The sequence below is a fragment of the Rhineura floridana genome, chromosome 2 (genome assembly GCF_030035675.1).
Source record: "Rhineura floridana isolate rRhiFlo1 chromosome 2, rRhiFlo1.hap2, whole genome shotgun sequence".
In the NCBI taxonomy this organism is placed as follows: Eukaryota; Metazoa; Chordata; class Lepidosauria; order Squamata; family Rhineuridae; genus Rhineura; species Rhineura floridana.
In genome coordinates this window covers 112,440,588-112,457,853 of record NC_084481.1, presented here as the reverse complement: position 1 = coordinate 112,457,853, position 17,266 = coordinate 112,440,588, and the positions used below count along the sequence as shown (strand labels likewise).

General features: G+C 40.2%; 1 protein-coding gene across 1 annotated transcript in view; it reads left to right on the top strand.

Moving 5' to 3' along the window:
- The window catches only part of TRPM5 (transient receptor potential cation channel subfamily M member 5), a 58,525-nt gene that overhangs the window by 2,901 nt on the left and 38,358 nt on the right, over positions 1 to 17,266 (top strand). The window contains exons 3-11 of the mRNA XM_061612770.1: positions 228 to 408; positions 2,338 to 2,504; positions 6,516 to 6,696; positions 9,776 to 9,840; positions 11,169 to 11,360; positions 11,896 to 11,998; positions 12,911 to 13,029; positions 15,022 to 15,372; positions 16,681 to 16,812. Of these exons, the coding sequence (XP_061468754.1) occupies positions 228 to 408; positions 2,338 to 2,504; positions 6,516 to 6,696; positions 9,776 to 9,840; positions 11,169 to 11,360; positions 11,896 to 11,998; positions 12,911 to 13,029; positions 15,022 to 15,372; positions 16,681 to 16,812 (1,491 nt within the window). The remainder of the gene's footprint in view (positions 1 to 227; positions 409 to 2,337; positions 2,505 to 6,515; positions 6,697 to 9,775; positions 9,841 to 11,168; positions 11,361 to 11,895; positions 11,999 to 12,910; positions 13,030 to 15,021; positions 15,373 to 16,680; positions 16,813 to 17,266) is intronic.

Sequence of the window (17,266 nt, the reverse complement as noted above, 5' to 3'; positions counted from 1 at the left end):
TTTTTAGTGTCAGCGCGTACAAGAAGGGTTTGTGGGATTTTCTGCCTCATGTGCCTAAAAAACATGACTGGCCTTGGATACTATGCACTTTGACTCAGAGAGGGGCATTTCCTATTTTTCCTCAGGTCATAAAATGTCTTGGGCATGTGAGATGCAGCATGGCTCTTGGCTTCTCTTGTTTCCTGTAGCTCTCACATGCTTTCTGAATGCCCCTTTCTTGATTACAGTTTATTAAGGTCCCATGTGCCATCCACCCTGGAGTTATATTTGATGTCATGAGTAACAAGTGGAATCTTCCTGCTCCCAACCTGGTTGTCTCTTTAGTAGGAGAAGAAGAAAACTTCCAGATGAAACCCTGGTTACGCGACACCTTAAGAAAAGGACTGGTGAAGCTTGCCCAAAGCACTGGTTGGTTCTACTCCTAAAACAGGAGCATAATTCTTTATATCCCCATCCAATAAGAGCCCTTCTTAACAGGGGGAAACTTCCTAAAGATTCCTTATATTCAAAGAGGCTCAGATTTCCCAAAGTGTTTTCCTCCTGTTTATACAATATGCTACATATTTCTGGAAATATCAGTTGACCAAAATTGCATTATTTAGGCATAATAAGTATTGTTTGCTTGGGTCACACAGCCACCATTGTTTTTAAGCATATATTTAACCAAATGTTATATGGGTTACCATGTGCTGTGGGTCTGATGAGAATGTGTTCTGATAACAGCTCAAGGCAGGGGGAAAAATCTGGCCTCTCTACTGTATAATGTTGGAAATGATAAAAAGACAAATAGCAAATATTATGCTGCAGAGCTGAGCTGAAATTTCTCAGACGACTTATTTTCTGAGAAAATGTCTGTTTTTCTCATTCACTTAGAAAAAGGCCATTGAGAAGAATGCTTTCCTAATGTTCCCCACCACATGGATGCTTTACCATACATCAGCATCAAATGGTGTCTAAAACTGTCCTGTCCTGTTTTGATATCTCAAAGATATGGGTCATGGAAACCTTCTAGCCCATTGCTGTGTGGCTGAGATCTCTACTTGAAGCTGTTGAGGGTGGGCCAGCAGATGGGAGATTGGGAAGATGCCTTTCATTGGCACAGGCTAGAAATGGCCATGTATGGAAAACTCCAATGCCCCTCTATAGACACTGGGGCCATCAGGAAGAGCAGGCTGATGTAGTCTTTAATCCAACGGTGTGTTTGAGCACAGTAAAGAATGGCTGCCATTCATGCCTATGGAGAAAAATAAGGTGCTGCTGTTGGGAACAACACTGCAATGGGGCAAAACTTCTATAAGGGACCTGCCCCTGACCATTTTTGATGTTCTGGTATTGATTTTGATTTTTTTCCATTCTATTGATCTGATTTGGTTTTAATAATGGGATTTTATCTATTACATTGCATTATGTTTGCTATATAAATTATTTTACAGAATTTATATACCAATTTTCACTTTTATGGTGAATTATCATAGTGGTATATAAATTCTGTAAAAAAAAATATTTTTTTTGGCGATGGCCACCATTAAACCCCTCCCATGCCCCAGAATGATTCTAAAACTGGAGCACTGCAGAAGATGCAAAAAGCTGGCCAGTTTACCAAAACAGTTGCAGCTCTTGCTACTTGCAGCAGCAGTGTATGCGTGTGTATGGAAATCCTTAGGGAAAAAACAAAAGAAGCCATGCTACTGCTACTGCTAATTGTAAGCTCCTCCCCTGAGAAACTGTTCAAGGATTTGTCCTCCCCATGAAGAAATTGGTGACATGGTCCACCCAATTTTTTGCCCACAGATAGAGTGGAGAGTTTGGACACTGTGTTTGCATCCCATTCCCTTTTCAGCCCTCCTACTGATCTGGGAGAACATCAGCTAGTGCAGGGATGGGGAACCTGCAGTCTTCCAGATACTGTTAGATCCAACTTCCATCAGCCCCAGCCAGTATGTCCATTGCTCAGGAATGATGTCCAACAACATCTAGGTCCACAGGTCCACCAGCCCTGGGCTAGAGAGAAAGAACTTGTGAAAGAGAGGGTACTGGCAGTGTAAGGAGGGTTGGATTGCAGACTTACCTGCAATATATTTATTTGTGATCCCAGGTCTGTGAACCCTTCTTAACAGGTTGCTTAAGATCAAATTAAAGGAAATGTGGAAAGATGCTGGCATTGGAAGACTTGAGCTGAGATTTGAACTTTGCAAAAATTCACCCAAGCCCTAAATTGTGCTTACGCAATTGCCCCAACTATAGTTTTATAGATGATAACACTCATCTTTTACTTCTGAGACTTGAAGAAGTCTTCAGTATTGTCTCGCATCTTACAGTTATAAAACTTCATTTCAGGTGCATGGATCTTTACCAGTGCCTTGCATGTTGGAATAACTAAACAGATAGGGCAAGCAGTCCAGGATCATGTGTTGGCAAGTACTTCCTCCACAGTAAAAGTAGTTGCAATAGGAATAACTTCACTGGGAAAAATTCACCACAGAGAACTTCTGGAGAACGTTAAGGTATATTTTTTTCTCCTTGAACATATGGGAAAGGAATGTATTGATTTTGCCTGAGAACAATTGGAACCATTGGGTCCCATTGACAAGGTGGTAGAATAGTCTTGTGTTGACTCCTTAACTCCCAGATCAGTTATTATATTTATTATCAGTTATTATATTTTATTAGATGGATTTTAATTTTGTGTGTGTGTGCACAATCATTATGATTTTAGTTTCTAATAATAGGTGCTTCCCTGTTAGTGAGAGCAAGCAAGGATCAAACTATGGTTTTTTGGCTTCTTCACTAGCTAGAGCAGTGGTTCTCAAACTTTTTTGGTTCGCGGCGCACTGTAAAACATATAAAAAATTTCTGGCACTCTTTGTGTACAAAATTTAAAAATTAATATATTTTAAACTATGAATAAAAATAACAAACTATAGAAACCAATTACTTACCCTATACAAATGGGTTTCTTCTCATTTTTAAAATATACTTTCATAATATTTGAGGCACACCTAGCGACCTCTTAGGGTGCACCAGTGTGCCTGGGCGCACTGTTTGAGAATCACTGAGCTAGAGTTTAAACAAACCACAACCTCACCCCCCAGCTTCCCCACCCCCCAGCACCCCTCCACACCCAGGCAGCCCTACCCCCCAGGCATTCACCCAGGCATCCCTACCCCCCAAAAGCCCTGCAACCCCACTTGCAACACCCAATGCCTACACGCTGGCATGAGCCCACTCGCACTCCAAGCCCACTTGCCTCACTTGTTTGTGTGCTGCTGCAGGCCACCGCTGCTGCTCCATGCTGCTGCCCCCTCAATAAATGGAACTGCCATGCAGCGTGCTTAAACCACCACCTCTACAGGCCCTTGCTGCTGCCCCTTCCTTGAGAAATGGCACTGCTGTGCAACACGCCCCACCACCACCCTCCTCAAAAAATGGCACCACTGTGCAGCATGCCTAAGCTGCTGTCTGTCTGGCCAAGCAAACTGCAGTGTGACGGGTTAGGGGCTTACATTTTTATGTAGATATAAGCATTTTTTAAGAGTTTATAATATGCAGTTGTAGCTTCATGCCTAAACAGAGAATGTAAACTGTAAAAACCCATCTCCAATGTCCTCGGTGGGGAACTAGGAGGCACAGCCTACACAGAATTAAACTCCATCCCCCCACCCATCAACTGACATTATTTGCCCATCAGAGTAATGTCAGCTGATTGGCAGGTGGGTCTGGGAGAAGGCCTTGCAGGCCAAATTGGACCACCTGACAGGTTCCCCCCCCCTCTGCCATTTGTGCTGGCCCCACATGCTCCACCCCTGACCTTACTGTATTAAGGTTTCAAAGTGCATTCAGGTGAACGTGCTTACAGCCTCTGCATGATTGGGAATCGATCATGTAGAGTTCCTGATCACATAGGAGCTTCTAGGTGTATTCCACTGAATGCACATAAATATGCCGATCAGTTGGGTTGCCATATTCCAGTTCCACAAATCCGGGCAGGTTAATTTGCATATTATGCAAATTATTTGCATATTATTTGCATGTTATGCAAATATTTGCATATTAATATTTGGATTGTCCAGTTGTTTTGTTTTTGTGCCTAGGAATTATCACCAAAAACTGGGGAAAGATGTGAGAAAACTTTTTTTTTTAAGCAACATTTTCAGCCTTAAATGCCTAGACTCTAGTTTCCAACACTATGGAGTATTTATTGATTGATTAAGAGAATTTATATCCTGCCCTTTTGCTGTTAAAAATAGAGCTCAGCACAGCTTACAAATATAATAAAAACAATAAAAATACACAATCAATATAAAAACATAATAAAAACACAAAATAGCAACAAACATAAAGTAAGTCAGGGCAGCAGCACGGTTAACCATAACATATACAATATATTTCGGAGATGTGGTGAGTGGAGAAAAACAAGCCAAAATGTTAGGAAAAGGAGTCTTTCACACCACATGCTCAGTTCTAAATACTGTTGCAGCAAGTTTTACAAGTTCCTCCAGTATTCCACTGGTGCAGGCACTCAGACATTCAAAGTATCTGTATGTTTCTTAGGTTTTATAAAAGCAGAGCTTTGCTTCACTCAAAATCTCTCAACCACATCTACACAGGTTCCACCTCCATACTCAAAATGAAACTGGGCCTGGAAGTGTGCAACAACCCCACACATACCTTGCTAATTAGATTACCAATGCCAGGATGTCTGTCTTATCAACTACTCTCCTGCTCCCCCCCCCACCGGGCATCATGAAAGACCCAGTCCTGGGCTCAGAAAGAAAATAAATATCTGGTCCTCTTCAAAGTATTGATAAGCCTCTTGTTTTAATTGAAATAATAATTATAAATTCTTGTTCTTATCACTAATGGGTGTTAATTATCTTGCATATGCTGCTGTTGCTTCTATGGCTGTAACGGAGTGAGGTTAAAGATAAGTGAAATGCAAATAGGAAAAAAAAACACAGAAGGCAGTAACACTTTCCTAAATGTAATACCATACCAACCACAACAAGATTCCTATGAGTAAGGCAAAAAACTAAGCATCTCACAACCAGTCAGGATTCCTAACCAAAAACCAAAAATATGATAAATGAAGAAATATGTATATAAGCATGACTATCAAATATATTTATTATTTACACAAACTGTAAAGATATTTATAGTGCAATCCTAAGTTTATTTATTCAGAAGCAAGTCCCAGCGTATTCAGTGGGACTTACTCAAACAGGGACAGAACTGCAACCTCAAGTGATAAGCAACTTCATTCACACAACCCAAAATTCCGAATCATGCCACTTTACGCTGTTTTGCAGCTGTTTATACTTGTTTTATGGTCATTGGATTTTAAATGCCTTTATTTCTTGTTGTGAGCTGCCTTGGTTTCCAACCCTACCTCACAGGGGTGTTGGAAAGACTCCATACACACACACGCACACACAGCAGATGTATAAATACATACAGGCCATATAATAGTTGATTGTCAGACCAGTTGGTCATTGCAGAAAAATCAGTATTAGTTTTAAAAAAATCAGTATTACTTTCCTACAGAATAAAAACTGTAATACCTAAGTAAGCCCTGCCTACTTGCTTTAAAATTGGACTGGAGATAGAAAGAGTTAGAACACAAACATAATTCTTTTTTACATTCACTCCGAAGTCCCATTGATTTTCAGCACATTCATAACATGTCTACTCAAAGTAAGTCCTATTGAATTAAATGGGATTTACTTTGGGCATATGGGATTAGCATTGCTTTTACAAAAAGCAAGTATTGGGAAGGTTTTCAAAACACTGCCCAAGCTCTGACTCCTGCACACAAGAGGAAAAAAAACTGAAATGTATATACTTACCCAATTTATGAGATTTTCAGATAAACGGGGGTGGAGGATGTGAAACCACTATTTTGTTTTCTAGACACTGCCTGAGGTCAATGAAACTGAAACACAATCCCTGATTGGCTGCAATGCTGAACGGGCGGGGTTAAAGCTACAAAGTGCTATAGTACAGTACTGTTTAAAGAAAGATTTAACAGTCGAGGGGGGTGGCTGACGTTTTTATGTATATCTCGAGAACCGGACCACCTAGAAACTTAATTTTTTAAAAAATTAAAGCTGAGAATCCGGGCCACGTAAGGGACTAGCTGGGCGCCGGGTGGCATGCATAGAATCCGGGTAAAACCCGGCTATCCGGGCAATATGGCAACCCTACGATCAGGGAACTATGGTTTGTTTAAACTCTAGTTAGTGAGAACAATCAAGGCTCAAATTGAGGTTTCTGGCTTCTTCACTAGCTAGAGTTTAAACAAACCACAATTCTCTGAGTTCAGATGTCATAGGGAACTATGATTTGTTTAAAATGCAAGCAGATGCTTCTGATCTTTTATACTGGCATGCAGCAGAGGAGAGAGCATATGAAGCTGAGGTGTACTGCTGCTCATCCTCGCAGTGGGAAACCATGGTTTCCCATTACATCTGAACCAGACCAATGTTTTTATACAAAAAGTAATCTCTCCTTTTTCCTAGAATGATAGCTTTATAAGCTACAAAACTGACCATAGTGCTCCAGGTCCTCCATATTCTCTTGACAACCATCACTCCCATTTTATTTTGGTGGATGAAAAAGATCCAGATGAGCCAGACGGGACTACAAGGCTGCGTCTCACCTTGGAAAAACACATTTCAGAGCAGCGCACTGGCTATGGAGGTGGGAAAACATGAAAAAAGAGGGATGGGACCTAAATTACTGCTTGGGTTTCTTACATTTATAAAGACATTGGTTTGTTTAAACAGAGATAGTGGGATTCTTGTTTATAACAATCCATAAATGATTGCTGGTTGTGTATTATACAGCCACAAGAGTGGTTGTATACTATACCCAGCATGGATTTTTCACATTCCGCAATGTTAAATTGAAAATACCCCCCATGCTATTCTGCTGTTGTCCATAAGCTCATTTCAAAACACAACCTTACAAAACATATAGTCCTGAACTCAAAAATGCTTGCTTAACAACCCTCTAAGTTTTCATGGTGATACACAAAACAGAGAGAATTGAGAGCTCAAACTGTAAAACAAGAGAAAAAAACCCAGACCCCTGTTGGACTTTTTTCTGTCAGAGTTCTCATAATTTGTTGAAATTAATTAAAAATCAGCTGTAGAAGGAAATTCACTCTGCAAAGTCAATTGATAAAGAACTGCCAAAGGACAGAAGTTTATTTAGAAGTAAAGGCAGCACATACATTGATGACCATCAGGGAGAGAGTCATGAAAGACAAGATCTCTCTCTCTGGACCAGGTTACATGGGTTTATATATGTCATAGTACATGTCATAGCAAAAGCATAACTCATAGCCATATATAGTGAAACTCACACACCTATGGGTGGTCTTATCCATGTGTGCCAGGCCAGGTGGTACCCTCCCACTATCATGGAGCCAGCCCATACCAGCTGCATGAGGCTTGACTTTTAAAACCCATAAGGATATTAAGAAATATTTCTCTGTCTGACCACAACTTTCCTTTTCCTCCTGCTAGCTGGCAGAGCACAGTACGTCCTCATTTCCACTTGTGAGCACATTATCTTAAGATGCAACAGAAAGCCTCTTTAGCTCTTATAAGCAGATACAAGCATATTGATTATAGAACGCATATTGATTATCAGAAAGGCCAAAGGTCAATGTCCTTTCTCACAGCCATGTTCACAGAGTACCTGTAATCCTATTACTGATCTTGCCCCATACTCTGACCATCTTCTGCAGTTTAGAAGTTAAAAAAACACCTAGCCGATTTTTAATTAATTTAAGAAATTTAGCATTGAAGTCAGTGATAAGCCCGGGCATGCTCAGTAAGAACCAACTATCAGTGTTCTAAAAGCCAGACTTACAGCTGCTTGGTTTGACTAATCAGGGTGCCACACCCACACCAGATTTTTATTTCACTTTAGACAGTCATGGCTTCCCCCAAAGAATCCTGGGAAGTGTAGTTTGTGAAGGGTGCTGAGTGTTAGGAGACTTCTATTCTCCTGTGTAGCTTGGAAGAATTTGGTAACATGTGCCTCTGAGCATACGGTGAGTGGTGGCAACACCTGCAATCAGCACAAATAACAGAAAAAAGACATATGCTATGCTGATCTTGTTTTAGTAGGGAGGAAGCAACAATATTAAGACAGTTGATATAGTTCAGATAATCACTTTAAATATGTTTGATTTACTTTGCAATCTTTGAAATCTTCCACGCTACACAGGAAGTGGATTGGATTGTGAAAGACCATCCCAAATTGTGTTTGCATTTTGACAAGTTTGTAGGGCAGTCCAATATCTCAGAGAGGAGGTCAGGTCTCCTGTTCCCCTGGTGCATTCACTATAGCTGCCCAATTTCCCTGCTTTTTAAAGTTTGATAGAAATATCTGTTGGCTATAGGTACGTTCTTAAACCACAAGGGATTTTTTTTGCCTATTAGTGAATATATGTTTGAGAAAAAGGTATTGGCTGAAATCCTGCACAAGTTAGGTCAAACAAATACACTGCAATCACTGGGTTTTAAGCAGCCTAATTCTATGCAGTACTGTTGGACTGTATTAAAATGAGGTTGTCTACCTTAATTCCAAAAGAATATCCATGAAAGGGCTGTTGCACATGGGACAATTTTGATGAAGAACTATCTTTAATAAACTGTTAATATACCCCTGCTAGCTACATACTGAAGGATTTCACAAATGCCTCCAAAAGGAAAAAGGATTGTGGCTGCAGAAAACTTTCAGTCTATATGGCAAGATGCTACATGTGAACAGTCATCTAGAAGCAGCAATTTAAACTAAGCTTCTTTACAAGAGTTATTTTGTGTGGATCAACTATTAGACTTTACTAGATGTTCCATAAGGTTGCTTGAAATGTTCCTGTGACACATTTTTTAAAAACTTGCAACCTTCCCTGGCTGCTTTCACCTATGCAGTAAAATGGCATGATGGCCCATAGGGGTGGTGGTGGTGATGCTTAACCTTTTACCCACCTGCACATTTTTCTGCACAAAGTTCTCCCCTCCTGATATTTTCTTCCATGGGTGAAACGCAACTGAGGGATGTCCTTTGAATTGAAACCAGCCAAGTGAAAATGGTTAGGCAGCTCCCTCCCCTCCACCACTTTTCTCCATAAATTTGCACCTTCTCAAAGCTGCTTTTTGACTGCATATAATTTCTAGTTTTGGCTCTTAGACTTTAGCTGCAATTATACAAATGTCCATTTCAGTAGAGTACTGTATTATTATCATTATTGCTTCTCCAACATTTTTTGCCTTTGTCTTCCCTTGGTCTCATCAAATACATCAATTTGACCATATAAGCTATCTCCCAGGTTTTAGATAAGCAAGAGTCAATAGAGCGTGGCATAGGGCTTTTCTGATTTTGACAAAACACCATTTTAGTTGCTGTTAATGTGAGCTGCTATTTCACAATTTTCCTCCAGTAGAAGATAGCCAAACAATATCCAGCAAGGATCCTGAAGAGCACAGGAGGCTAACAATATTCAATGCAATTTCTGATGGCAGCACATAGAAGAGCCTTACAATGGCTACTATCATACTATGCCATTACCTTTTAACTACATACAAAAATGTCTCACAGTCCATTGTCCTCTCTCTTGCCACAATGAAGCAGCAATGATAGCAGGCACAGATTTGCTTGCAGATGGGAAACAAATTAACAACTGAGAAAATAGAATGTTTTGCATAATACAGCCAAAATGAAAGGGTTTTATTAACTTAAAATGTTTAATCATCTGTTCATCCAGGAGCAGGTAGCATTGAAATCCCTGTGCTCTGCTTACTTGTGAATGGAAAACCCAATATACTTGAGGTAAGGAGCTAACTGTCTTGTTTAAATGAGAGGGAGATATTTATGAAAATATTCTGGTGCTTTACTCTTAGCTGAAGAGTGTGATGGACATGAAATGTAGACCTATGCAAAAAAACAACCCCAAACCAGGTTTGTGCATATTGATTGCTGATAAGTGGCATAAATAGATTCAAAAGTCACAGAAGGGCAACACCTTTATTAGGAGCAACTAAAATATCATAAAACAGTGAGCAAGCTTTTGAGTTCTCTAGAAACCTTCTTTAGGCTGAATGTTAAATAAAACAAGAGAGGAGGGAGAGAAAAAGCTGGCATGATGTGGAAGTCCAAAGGGCTTAAGATGGGGTACAGGAAGTGTTGGGCAGACTTAACTGGATGTGGCTTTGGTAGTGGCAGAACAAGGCACAAGCACACAACATAGTCAAGTGTCTGGATCCCAGTATGGCCACCTGCTATTGATGCCAGTTCAATTCTGAAAAGAGTGCTAGGTCCCAGCAGCTGGATTTACCAGCTAAATTCAATGAATGGCATCTCCAAGAAAAGCTGAGATAGACTGCTCAGAAACCATGTAGAATTGCTGCCATTTAGGGCAAATAGTACTGAACAAGATGGACCAATAATCTGACTTGATATAAGGCAGCTTCCTATGAACCGGCACTGTCACCATTTGCATTCTCCCACAATGTGGTGCCAGTGATATACAGGGGGGAATTAAAATGACACTGGTGAGTCCAGTCTCCAGTCTTATGAACCTGGCATCCCTGTCAGTAGCACAGCTGCTATGCCAATTGCACTGACCCTGAAGCACTAGGCCTGCACTACTGGACTCATCAATTACACCATTTAAATTTTCTCACAATGAAATGCCCATGATACATCCACTGACCCTGGAGCACCATTTCAAATGAAAGGCAGTTCTTGAGGGAAAAAATCCTCAGTGGCTGAAAGCAACAGCTCATCAGCACATCAGAATTTGGCATATTGTACTGTATGTGCCTGTCACCTGTCTAGCTGTTGAGCAGTTCTCTTTGAAAAATAACAAGGTTTTGGTTTGAAGATCATTGGGATTTCACTATGGAATAGTTCATTAAAGTGTCACTGTTAGGCTTATTCAATATACTTTTTGCAAAGACTACACAGAGTGCAAATCTGGATAACTGAAACTCTAAGTTGTACATTATTATAGTTGAAAACGGTAGTTTGGGCAGCAGTTCTGTACATACTTATCTGGAAGGAAGTCTAACTGAATTCATCTGGACTTACGTCTGAGTAACCTTGCAGAGGATTGCACTGTATGGTCTCATCTGTTTTATTCTTCTGTTTTTAAACAGCGAATTTGCAGGGGATTGGAAAATTCTGCTCCCTGGCTCATCTTGGCTGGATCTGGTGGCATAGCTGACATCTTAGCTGCACTTATGAAAGAGCCACTCTTAATTGTGCCACAGGTGACAGAAAAACAATTAAAAGATAAATTCCCCACAGAAGATTTCTTGTGGACAGACATTATTCAGTGGACTGCAGTGGTAAATTGATTTTTTGGTAGCCATAAAATGCATTCACAGACTAGGAGCAGTTTGTAGCAGACACCTATCTACATTGTTTATCATCCTAGGCTTTATCTTGGTGGGTCCTCCAGGTCTTTCACCTACTTACTCTTCCTTAAATGGGGACCTAGAATGCATTTCTCTTTACTTCTCTTTTCCTTTTGTGAAACGAATTATGTGCACAGTGTATATTGATATGTAGATTCTCCTTTCCTCTGTAAAGAATATCTATTTTTTAAAAAAACAATATCCCCTCCCCCAAGGTCTTTGCTTTGGTTTTGACTCTTTTATCTCTCAGGAAGGAATGATTTCCAATTAAAAACATTAGTATTTTGTATATTTTGGGTGATATCCAATGTTAGTTATATTCAGAGGGGACCCATTGAAATCAGTGGTTTGAAGCAACATGTCCATTGATTTAAGTGGGTTTTCTCCTAGTATGATTTTGTTGTATTTTGCCCTTTATTTCTAATGTAATGGAAGTGAGAAACATCAAACTGTTTTAACTCTTTAGATCCAAAGCATTCTTGTCCAGCAGCAGCTTTTAACAGTGCACAACTTTGAGCAAGAAGGTTCAGAAGAACTGGATACAGTCATTTTGAAAGCTCTGGTTAAAGGTAACATATTTTTAATCTACACTGTCTATGAAACACACACACACACTCTGCCCTAATCCACCAGTGCCTCATTTAACTGATTAATATATTGCTTATTTATACATTTAATTTATTTATACATTGCTCAAAGCAGTGCACAATATGAGATAAAACCACCATACAAATTATTCCATTTCAAACAATTCAAAAATATTAAAACAATACTAAAACCATTAGACCATCCCCTGCAACTTAGAGACTTGCTCAAATGGGAAAGTCTTTACTCTCTCCCTAAACTATAAAATAGGATTCATATGAAATAAAAAAATTAGTTAAAAAACAGACACACCCTGGTAGAACCGGTAAGAATGACAGACAAGGGACAGTTAAGTTTCTGTTTTTGTATTTCCTCTTTTTGTTGTTGTTCATTGTCAGTTCACAAGTTAATTTAGATCAACTGAATTTTAATGCTTTAGATATAGTAAGATATTTTTTAAACCAACCAACCAACCTGGAAACCTTTTAAAAAAATAGGATTCATACTATCAGATTTATAAGGTATGCTTTATTTCATTAAGCCTTTGAGAGATTGGGGCTGCAATCCCATGCACACTTACTTGAGAGTACACCCTATTGAACTTAGTGAGACTAACTTCTGAGTAAATACACAGTAGGAAGTTGTCTATTATAGAGGCAGGCCATTGGTCCATCTAGCTCAGTACTGTCTACACTGACTGGCAGCAGCTCTCCAGGGTTTCAGACAGGGAGTCTCTCTCACCCCTACCTGGAGATGCCAGGGATTGAACCTGGGCTCTTCTGCATGTAAGGTACATTTTCTACCACAGAGCTGTGGCCTCAGACTGCATAGGATTGGCCTCTTAATCCATTCTAAATCCACATGGTGAATTTACTGATATTTTATGTTTGTGATAGCCTGTAAGAGTCATAGTCAGGAAGCCCAAGAATATCTGGATGAACTGAAGCTGGCTGTGGCCTGGAACAGAGTGGATATAGCTAAGAGTGAAATATTTAATGGAGATGTTGAATGGAAGGTAGGTTCTATTACATACTAATAACATTGCATCATAGATGGATAGCAGCATTGCTCTGCATTTGTGAGACTAAGAAGAAGAACCTATGCTTGGTGATACCGTTTACTGGACCAGCATCTGCTGGTGAATGAAATTTTTGAGTGAAGAATGTGGCTAATCTTCTTCACCAACCCTGAAGAAGTTGGAAGCTTGTGATATAGCTGGTGGCAGCTATTGTTCCAAAAACCTCATCTATCTGGTCTCTACCCTCCCCTCCTGTGCCCAATATCACAGCCTGACCACTAGTGTGAGTTATTTTAAGATAAGTATTTTTGAAAGATGGCATACTGATAACCAAAGACTTTTTTTTAAAAAGCCACACAAAATGATGGCAGTGTGCAAATTTAACCTTAGGTTTTCTTAATCCAAAATACTATGTGTGAATTATAAGGCATTTCAGCTGCATGAAAATTCTAAAATGTTTCATGAAAGAGACTTGTGTATGTATAAGGACCTAAGATAACTTCCAAAATTATCATATCTGGTGCTGGATGACTTGCTATCTCATCCTCAAAGCATTCCACTGGCATGACCACTGAGGCTGATCTCCATCAGGGACTGGCATTTCTGCAACAAATCTCCCCCAAATGTATCTTGTGACAGAAGTGAATAGAATTAATCTTTCTTCCCAGATGCAACCCAGTGCAGCATGTATAGGGTTCTCAGGAGGCTTTTCATCCATGCATTGATCATAGTTGCTTAGCTTCAGCAAGCCACTTCCTCAGACCCCTTGAAATAGGGTCATCACATTCTATTTGGAACATGTGTTGGTTCACAGAGTTCAGCTACAGCATCAAACTATTAAAACTTTAATTAAAATGTTGAAAACATTAAATCAATCATTCAATGTCCTGCCTATAAATCAGGACAAGGAGCGTAACAGCATTTAAAACACAGCAGAAATACCAGGACATTTAAAACACAGCAGAGACACTTTGTTCTAATGGCAAAACAACAACATAGTTTCAAAAGGCCTGGGAGAATAAAAAGGTCTTCAGGTGGTGCTGAAAAGATCTTAATGTAGGAACCAGATGAGCCTTGTTAGTGAGCTTTCTCTACCCCACCAATTAATACCGCTGATGTGGATGGGAGCACTGGCTCGATATGCGAAAGGCTCATTTTGTCAGTTTTACAAGAGAACAATGCCAGGGGATTTGACACAGGGATGCAGACTGGTCCACATGGTACATGTAGTGTCTAGACCAGCTCCTGAATGAGCAGCAAAGGACAAAAGCCTACAGACTGTGTGTGTTTTATTAACCACGCAATGGCTCTGTCACTGGCCCCATCGGAACTGCACATTTAAAGCAGTATTATATCACTTTAAACAGTCATATCTTCCCCCAACAAATCCTGGGAACTATAGTTTTTTAAGGATGCTGAAGATAATCATATTCCCATCACAGAGCTATAATTCCAGAGTTCTCTGAGAAGAGGGGTTGATTGTTAAACCACTCTGGGAATAGTAGCTCTGTAAGGAGAAGAGGGGTATCCTAACAACTCTGAACACCCTTAACAAACTACAGTTCACAGGATTCTTTGGAGGAAACCATGACTATTTAAAGTGGTATGTTAGTGCAGATGGGACCACTGTGCAATGCAGGTCAGCTCACTTAGCCTGACAGGTGAACAGTCATTGGTAATATGGTACGCTGTCTGCAGATTGCTCCATTGGTACAAGATTGTGGCATGGTAGTTTGGTTCAGCTGAGAAGCTATTTAACAGGGTTTTTAGGTTTGCTACAACAGATAGAAATGTGTCAAGAGGATTTTTTTTACCTTGTTTTTGCCTGTCCTGTCTAGTGGGCTGCCTTGCTCAGGTTTCCATGAGACACTTCTAACACTTTTCTAACACTAATGTTTAATACAATTTCTAACACTGATATCAGGAACTACTACTGTAATTGCACCTATTGGAAAATAAATATTTTTCTTGCATTTATTGTAAACGCAGTCATGTGACCTTGAGGAAGTGATGATGGATGCCCTGGTGAATGACAAGCCAGAGTTTGTTAAGTTGTTTATTGATAATGGAACCAACATGTATGACTTCCTGACGTACAGCCGTCTTCAGAGACTCTATTGTACCATCTCGCCAAAGTGTCTCCTCTATACACTTCTGCTTAAAAAACATGAAGAAAACAGACTCACCTTGGCAGGGATGAGTGCCCAACTGCACAAGGAAGCGATGGATGCGTGCCCACTCTTCACCCTTCATGAAATTTCCAGGGTGCTGAAGGACTTTCTCCATGATGCATGCAGAGGCTTCTACCAAGACCATAAATCTGGAGGCAAGAAGAAAGCTGTAAGTTTCTCAAAGATATATGAAGTGTCGAATGCAGGGCATGGGCTTTTGGGGTCCCTTATACAGACCATGATATACCACCCAATTCCATTATTTTCAGGGCCAAGAAGCCACATATGGCAGGTTGGTGTACTCACAAGTAGAACCACCTGAGGGTGCCATTGAAATCTCCTCATGTTCATGAGACAAGATTGCGGTCGGTCAATGTTCCTTCCATCTGGAAGATGAAAAAGGCAGATATGGACTTTGACACTACAGCCCCTTTCAAAGCTTTTATTCTGCTGGTGCTGGGATGGGCAACTTATGGCTCTCCAAATGTTGATGGACTACAGATCACATCTTCCTTGACCATTGGCCATGCTGTCTGAGGCTGATGGGAGCTGGAATCCAAAAACATCTGGACACAGGTTCTGCATCGCTGTCCTAGCATCTGCAGTATTTTCCCCCATACATAACTCCGTTGCTATTGTATTGGCCTATAATGTGGTTGCATGACTCTCATGGATATCTATTGGACATTTATCTGTGATGTTAGTGACAAACAATCCACAACTCAAGCCTGTATTGTGACTTCTGTGCACTCTTCCTCTCCTGTGTTAGGACACATACCCAACCTTTTTTTTTAAAGGTGTGACAAGCAGCAGAATACCTATCTTACCCCCATGAGCTATCTTACCTCATCTCTATATAGATATAATATCACGCTGTAGCTTCTGGACCTAGGCTTAGAGCATCGTGCGAAGGACAAAAATGTAGTCAGAATGCTCGTTTCACTGTATGGAAAGATACACTAGATCACAGGGTGGTGTGGGGATAAAATCCAAAACCAGGAATCAGCTACAGATGTGGTGCCTTGGCTGGAAAATGTAATCTATGAAATCAGTCCTAAGAATCCGAATGCTTAAATATTTTTCGCAATCTTAAAGGCTGAACAGTTGGGTTTTGATTTATGTCCTAGCCTTTGCATGCTGTTGTGGAGACTTGCTTGAATGTTAATGAACATCATCAATTAGTGTTTACTGAAAAGTGCACTCTTCTTGCCAACACAAAATAGAAACTTGTTCAGTTCAGGGTGATGTTCATCCTTTTAAGGATGTTGAGCTACCCTCCCTATTTAAATGCAGTGGCATACAGTGTGAATCCTGTGAAGGACTGCTGAAGAGCAGAGAGTCTCTCTTATTTTGGAAACATGGACTTAATTATGGAATAGTTGGGATCATAATGCTTGTCTGCAAATAGAAAGACACAGTTAGGGAAGTTCCAGATGAACAAGGTTTTTTTTTTATAGTAAGTTGTTTGTTTGTCTAGGATAAGATAAATGCAAAAAGGTTACCAGGCCCTTTGGATATGAATCAGAAAAGTGAAAATCCTTGGAGAGATTTGTTCTTATGGGCAGTACTTCAAAATCGGCACAAGATGGCGTACTACTTCTGGGCTATGGTAAGCTTCATGCTGCAGTGCTACATATTTCAAATGCATATTTTACCTATATGTTTTCCCCTTAGTGGCAAATAGCAATTTCTGGAGGGAGTAGGGTTGCCAGGTCGGAGCCATCCAAAAACCTGAGAAAATGGGGGCGGGCCCTAGTGATGTCATGGGGCAGGCCCTAGTGATATCATTAAGCATGATACATTGTATCAACCACAGTTGCTTGGAGCATGCCATTCAAAAAAAATTCTCTGGAGATTAAAATAGAAATCTTACCTAAAATAGGGTGTTCCTAGGTCCATCTGAAGTGACAAGGTCATTCTTTCTCACAAGCTTAGGGTGATGCAAAATGGAAATGGACTGCCTTCAAGTTAGTCCCAGATAGGGTCTTCATGGTAAGCAGTATTCAGACAGAGGTGGTTTACTATTGCCTTCCTCTGAGTCTGAGAGGCAGTGACTGGCCCAA